At 55.7% G+C, this 7265-nt stretch overlaps 1 protein-coding gene across 1 annotated transcript; it reads right to left on the reverse strand.

The window, feature by feature from the left end:
* Positions 1-791: 791 nt before the first annotated feature.
* Positions 792-7216, reverse strand: PPM1M (protein phosphatase, Mg2+/Mn2+ dependent 1M). The gene is made up of 10 exons (XM_058032192.1): positions 7002-7216; positions 5971-6094; positions 5126-5380; positions 4516-4628; positions 3482-3566; positions 3043-3161; positions 2576-2639; positions 1672-1779; positions 1323-1471; positions 792-1053 (listed from the first exon to the last, which is right to left on the reverse strand). Exons 1-10 carry the CDS (start codon positions 7214-7216, stop codon positions 909-911), a joined length of 1377 nt encoding a protein of 458 aa, XP_057888175.1. The 3' UTR covers positions 792-908.
* Positions 7217-7265: the final 49 nt, after the last annotated feature.

The raw sequence follows: 7265 nt of genomic DNA on the forward strand, positions 1-7265 counted from the left end.
ACTCTGGCATGTCTGCTGCACCGTGTTTCTGCTGGAATAAGTGCTTGAAATTCAGTACTGCAGACAAATTGCAACAAACCGGTTTTATTTTACTTGGAGCTCTTCTACTGAATCAGCTGATGTACTGAACACCTTGGTTCTCATCAGTGCTGCTGCTACTAAACCTGCTTTGCTATCAGAAATTACCTGATTAGAGAAAGTGTCAGGAAGTGTGGATTAAGGTTTGTTAGAAATCTGTACACTGTGTTACTAACACACTTCAGTGTTCTTAAATAAGAGTAAGGCACACATCTTTGCACAGGAGGCTTCTGTACACCAGGGTGAAGCTTCACCTGGCTACATCCTCTGGGTCTGAGGTGCTGCCTCCAAATGGCAGCTGTCCCAAGGGCTCTGGGCTACTGCTCCAGCATTCCCATGCCACAGGCAGGGCTGTGCCCAGGGCTGTCTTGGCAGCAGCTCCCAGCTTTTCAGCACATCTCACATTACAGCAAATGGATACGAGAGATGCTTTAGCTTATGCATCCAGTTCAGCTTAGTTCAAGTCTGATTAAAAGCCAGCTCTTCAGACTGGCTGGATCTCAATTGATCCTTATTGTTCAGTATTAAAAAGGGAGAGGGATCAGTAGAAATATGGATCTGAGTGTCACTGTACCGCAAAGATCTTAGGAAAAGTGCCCTGTGGTGTGCATGGCCCCCTTTGCAGGTTCTCCTTGGTCCAGCAATGAGAAAGGGGAGTCATTTGTTGCCCACTGGGCTTCTCTTGCATGTTGTGAAGGAGCTAATCTTGTGCATTTCAGGTCCCACTGCAAATGGTTTTGCTGGAAGAGCAGCAGAAGTTCCTCAGTCTCAGGCTGATGCAGAATGGCACCAGAGTAAGGGAGCACAGAGATGCTGTGTCATCCTGACAGTCAGTCCTCTTCCCTGTTGTGTAGTGGGATGACAAATACAGAGATGTCATCGTAGGATGCCTCGTGGCTGTCATCCAGCATCCACTGGTGGCCTCTCTTCTTTCCCCTTGCCCTGCAGACCAAGCACTTGGCCAGTTCTGAAAACCTGGGGGTAGAAAAATGCAAGGGCTAATATAGCAACTATTCCCCTTAAGTACAGCATCGAGATGTGGCTTTATGTTGTCAAAATAACAAGGTTTTTTAAGATATCAGCTTTGTAATTGTTACTTTAGGATGGGAACAGATTAGTAGGCAGTTTGCAGTCACAGAAAAGAGTGGTCATGCCAGAGCTGACCTGGAAGCAGTGGGGTCTCAGCCTGCTTTAGGTCTGACCAGGTTCTTTGGAAGGGAAAACAAAGGCAAAGCTGGTATTACCTTTGAGGATCTGTCCTGTTTTCTGCAAGGAAGCTCCTGACCACATGGGCCACCTCATCGTTGCACAGAACATCCCAAAGGCCATCAGTTGCCATGATGAGGACATCATCTTCCTTAATGTCATGCAGAGCAAAGTCAAATACATTCACCTGGAAAGCAGAGCAGTAAATCTGTGACAATTCCTGCAATGTAACAGGGGTCAGGGAGATGGGACTGCCCCTGAGAGATGACACACTGGGACCAGGGTGCTTGGAGAAATGCTAAGACCTGCCAGGTCTTTAAAAGGTGCATCCTTCAGGGGAGCAGCTTGTTTAATTCCACCCTCCAATTCCCATGTGCTGTGACTGACCTTAGGAATGCAGGAGAGGAAGGGTTTGACTTCAATGTTGGTGTCAATGACCTTGAGCTGATGATCCCCCAGGCCTCGAGAGACAGCCAGAGTGCCCAGCAGGCGAGCCTGGCCCCAAACAGAGCAAAACAGGATTGAAACGTCAGGGTGTGGGGCCTTGCAAGGCTGGTGTGGGGCTTGTCCTGACTGATCTATGTGTTGCTTTAGGACCTTCCTCCAAGCATCACCCAGAACAGCCTCTGGAGGCTTTGGAGATGGAGGAATGATCAGAAGCAATGCCCTGATGGGAGTGTGGAAGCAGCCTGACTGTGAATGGCTCCATGTGGCCCATGGTGTGCTCTGGGTAATGCTGCAGACCTCAGGAGGCCCATGGTGGCATCTGCTCTTGGTTTGAGGTGGCAGGAAAGACAGCTGGGCTGGTTTGGGGTGTCTGTTTGTTCTGGCAAAGAGGGTTCTGCACTGACTCGGTAAAGGTGGTGGCACATGGGTTGTAGTGCTGGGACTTCCTGCAGGCAGATGCTGGATGGGTGCAGTCACTGCCTCTCCCTACCTCCTCCTTCCCTCTCCAGGCTCATTGCTCAGCCTCTCCTCGAGGAGGACAGTTTGTGGGAAAGGCACTAGAGCTAAAGGAGAGAGTCCCAAGTGGGAGCTGATGAAGTTCTCATCTGAATCGAGTTGTGAGTGCAAGCCCTCAGGGCTGCCCTCTGCTCTGCTGTACTCTGGAGGAGGGAGCTCCAGAGGGCTCTGGGTTACACCAGCCAGGCAGCAAAGGGCTGTGGGACTGTGCTGTGCTGGAGAACAGAGCTCCAGGTCTGCTCTAGTGCCCCAGAGTGTGACATGAGTGACACTGAGGACCCCCAGAAGACTTGCCTGTGCCTTCCCAAGGTGTAAAGCATTAAGCTACCTGCTTCCCATGACCATGGACCAGAGGATACTTGAGGTCAGCCTTCTCCACCGTCTTGTACCCCCTGGAACAGAGAATTCACTGTTGATTTGGGATTTGTCTGACTTGATAGTACAACCCAGCCAGAGCATTTTGACTCTGATTGACTCTTGTGGTGTCTCCATGCACAGGCAGCTCACTGAGGATGGGGGCAAGGTGATCCTCACTCTCCCTCCCCAGCTTCTACCTGCATCAGCTTGGGACTGCCTGCAGCAGCCCCGTGCTCATGGATGCCAGAAGGACCATCCTGACTGTTTTCTAACCACCCTGCCAGGGCCACGGTCCTTTGGAGGGAGCTGCTCACAGCTTCCCTACCATCGTGCTGCTGCTCTCACTGGCAGGATGTGCCCCTTGTCCCCTCACCTCGCCATGGGTGTGAGCAGGTAAGGCTGCCCTGGCTGCAGCCCTGCAGGGCAGAAGGGACTCACCAGCCCTCCATGAAGTAATCCCGGTACAGCACTTTGTGGCCCACATCATCTCCCTTCAGCCTCCGAGGAAACTCAAAGCGGGTGAATTCACCATCCAGGAGCTTGGGGAAAAGGAAAGCCTGGAGGAGGGAATGGAGGGCTGAGCATGGACCTGTTCTGCTTCAATGGAGTAGGGCATCAGAGCTGCTTCTGCCTCAGGACTGGCACTCCCAGCAGCAGAACGGGGACCAGAACTGGGAAAGCACATTCCAGTGAGGACATGAACATCTCCCACACTAAAGACTGTTGGCTGAATTTCTACCCCAGCCCTCCCTGGCTGGTTCCAGCTGACAATATGGCCACACAGTGGCCTTCAAGGAATGCTGGAGGTCCTCTTGCCACATGCCCTGTCTGGCCCAGTGGGATGCTTCAGCTGGACTCTGTGGAAGGAGTCACTCACCAAGTGCTGGATTCGCTGCCTCTCTGACTCGGGGGTGAACTCACTGCTCATGGGCACAATGCTGTCCTTCAGGACAAGAATTGCCCTACAAGGGGGAAGAGGCAGAGCTCAGCTGTGCCAGAGAATAGCTGTGCACTCAAAACTGTTAAAAAATGCCACTGTATTTCAAATAACTCCATTGCAATTGCACTGTTGAAGCAGAGAACTGTGCTTGCCTGGTTTTACAGTGGTCGAGCTCACTGTTAGAGGAATGGGGACCACAGGCAAGTGAGGGAAATCACCCTTCACTTTGAAACACCTGCCAGGCTGAGTGGGCTGCTGCATTACACCCCAAGGCTGTGTCTGGGCAGCTTTAGTCCCTTGAAATGCCCAAACTGTTCCAGAAGGCATGAGAGCCTTTCTTCCAACAGGTCCCGTGCCAGGCAGGAGGGGGATGGCTGGGCTGCACATTTACTGTCTGTAGGATTAAATCAGAGCTGTGCTTTAACCTGGCAGCTAAACACCACACAGCCACTCACTCACTCCCCTACACCCAGCGGGATGGGGCAAGTAACTGGGAAAAAGGAAAGTAAAATCTGTCAGTTGAGAGAAGAAAAGTTTATTAGGACAGGAATGGAGAGAAAATCATAACGAGAAAAGGATTAGAATATAGAAAAAACCAGTTACACAGTGCACTTGCTCACCACCTTCTGACTGATGCCCAGCCACTTCCCCAGCAGTGGCCCCAGGCCACCTTTCCCCTCAGTTCACATGGTGCCATGTGGTCTGGAACATCCCTTGGGGTCTGCTGTCCTAGCTGTGTCCCCTCCCAGCCTCTTGTGCCCCCAAACCTCCTTGCTGGTGGGGTGAGAAGCTGAAAAGTCCCTGACTGTGAGCAGGTGCTGAGCAGTGCTTGCACAACTCAAACATCAGTGGGTGTTCAACAGTGTTCTCTAGAACTCTGTCCCAGCTGAAACCAGGACAGAAAGATGCTGCAAACCCTGTTTAACTCCCAGCTCTCATCCCCAGCAACTTCCCCCTTTATTATGACTCACCTGCTATCCCCAGCATTGGCCACATAGAGCTTTCCCTGGAAATAAAGGGCAGCCAGAGCAGTGCAACCTCCTGTCTGGTTTGTAGCTTCCATCTCCTGGCCAATGACTTCATCCTGTTGGTTTCAACAAGTTTGGAGACTGGTGTGATCTGGGCTGCTGCTTTCTACACACTGTCTTATCCCTCCCAGCAGAAATCCAGAACCAAAACTGGCTGTGGATGGGCCACAGGAAGCCAGCAAAGTAACAGGCAATGCTGCTTCTGTACAGCCTACACAGCTGCTGCTCCTGCACTATGGGTGCTTTGGGAGGGTGATGGGGAGAGCTCAGACTTGTAGATGCTCTGTGAGTGTGACAACAGCCACCTGCCTGCCCTACAGAATTGTTCAGAACTACTGCAGCTTTGCTCTGGGTCAGCTCTGCCAACACACAACTCTGACACAGGCCCTGGGCTCTGACCCAGCGTGATCCCAGCACATTGAAAGGTTTGGCCCAATGGCCAATTGAAAGGTTCCAGCCTACTCAGTGAGCAGAACAGCAGACCCTGCCCTAGCAGGGCTCAGGGAGGGTCAGGCTGTGGCCAGCAGGAGTGGTGCCCTGCATGGGTACTCACACATTCCTGGAAGGCATTCTCCAGGGCTCCCACCACCAGGTCTCCCGCGTGGATGTGCTTCTCCTCCACGAACTGGGGGTCACTGTCACAAACGCAGCGCCCGCTGAGGTGCATGGGGGGCTGGGCCTCGGTGATGCCTCCCACAACCTCCTCCAGCTTCTGCTTGATGCAGTAGTGCAGATAGTTGGAGGCGATGATGGCAGCGTCCGGGCCGCCATGGCCATCAAACAGTGCCCAGTAGTGACCAGTCAGGAACTGAGGAACAGGGACAAGACAGGGGCTGAAGGGCTTGTACAGAGGGCAGGCTCAGAGCCAGCATGCCACTGCATGTATTTTGCCTGACTTTTCCACCCCAGCTTCCCTTCCCTGCCACTGGTGAATCTCCTCAAACTCAAGTGATGCCCACGTGCTGCTCTGCCTGACCCATCATTTGAGCATCTGGATTTGCACCACCCCCCTCATGGGCTGTATTAGGGCAGATGGGGCCATTTCACCAGAAGTGCAGCACAGCCTGGTGAGAGCATCCTGTGTGCCCAGCTCGTGCTGCTGGGCAACACACACTGGCCCTTGAAAGCACAGGGAGGACAGGAAAGGTGAGGGCACCAAGGGCTTGGATGACCTCAAATGCTGCAAGTCATGGGCCACAGAAGTAGAAATGGTATTTACAGAGCTATGTATTTGCTGGCCATGGGGTACACAGGTCCCCTAAATACATCCAAGGAAGGGTTTCAGCCATGTGGGCATGTAGGACTGATGGAGCAATCCGTGTTTCCTGAACCTGCACCCTTGGGTGGCAGCAAGAGGATGGCAGCAGGGTGAGCACCAGAGCCTGCCTGGGGCAATACCTGTGTGGAGCACAGGATCAGCCATTCCTCATCCTCCTCCAGGCCTGGCTCTCTCCTCCGGACAGAGATCTGACAGCAGGCTGCCTGGTCCTCATTGAACTCTGACTTCTCGGCATTGATAACCCTGCAAACACTCAGGTAAGGTGTGGGGACACACTGCACCTCTGCTGCTCCCAGCCAGCTGTGCTGGCTGCTCTGCAGCCTCTGCAAACAGCTGCACCTTGCCCCTCCTTTCCAGCCCCACGCTCCCTGCTCAAGGATCAAACTCAAGGATCTCTCTGCTGATGACTGAAACAGTAAGTCGTTTATGTGCAGCAGGGGAAAGCCCAGCTGGGGACACAGAGACCTGCACCCTGGCCTCAGGCAGCCCTGTCAGCAGCCCACACCGTGCCATTTCCTTGTTGACACAGTGCATTGCAGAACCACCACCCTTGCTTTTCCTTCCAGCCTCGGTGATGTTTGTCCCTGGGTGGGAGCGGGCTCTCCTCGCATTTCACGCTGTGCCATCCCAGCACCGCGGGGTGCGTGGGAACAGCTCCTGCCTGATCCATCCCTCTGCCATTTAAAACAGCAAACCAAGAGGTTTCTAAAATCGTGGCCATCCCCTTCCTTCGCTTTAAAGCCACTCTGCCAGGAGCGGTGCTGCTCTCGGGCTGTCCCGGCCACTGTCCCAGCGCTGGAGCCGGCACTGGGCTGGCAGGGGCTGGCCAGGGCTGTCCCCGCCGGCCCCGGCAGGACGGAGAGGGGCCGCAGGATTCACCGCCCCGCCAAGCCTGCTCTGGGGCACAAAGCCGCTCTCTGCTGGCCCGCAGATGCTGCAGGAGGGCGAGCTGTGCCTGCGGGCGGCCCCTCCGGGCCAGGGCGGCTGCAGCCAGGGCATGTGGGGAGCGACCGCCCCGGGCACCCCTCCAGGAGCCCCGCAAGCCTCCCCCGCCCTTCCACCCCTCTAAACCTGCCCTATTCCCCGGTACCGGCCCCGGCAGCGCCCCCCGCCCGCCCGGAGCCCTCCCGGAGCTGCCGGCCGCACTCACTCGGCGTATCCCGCGCCCCAGGGCAGCGGCCGCTCGGGCGCGGCTCCGCGCACGGCCCGCCCGCCCCGCGGGGCCTCCTCGCCGCCGCCGGGCACGAACTTGGGCCGGCGGTAGCGCAGGGCGGGGGGCGGCGGGCCCGGGCCCGGTGCCGGGGCTCCGCCGGGCCGCTCCGCGGGGCCGCCCCGCCGCCAGCGCCGCAGCCACTCGCCCGACATGGCGGGGCAGGTGCGGCTCCTCCCGGCCCGGCCGCGGTCCCGCCCCGGG

The sequence above is a fragment of the Melospiza georgiana genome, chromosome 11, assembly GCF_028018845.1.
Source record: "Melospiza georgiana isolate bMelGeo1 chromosome 11, bMelGeo1.pri, whole genome shotgun sequence".
Classification (NCBI taxonomy): domain Eukaryota; kingdom Metazoa; phylum Chordata; class Aves; order Passeriformes; family Passerellidae; genus Melospiza; species Melospiza georgiana.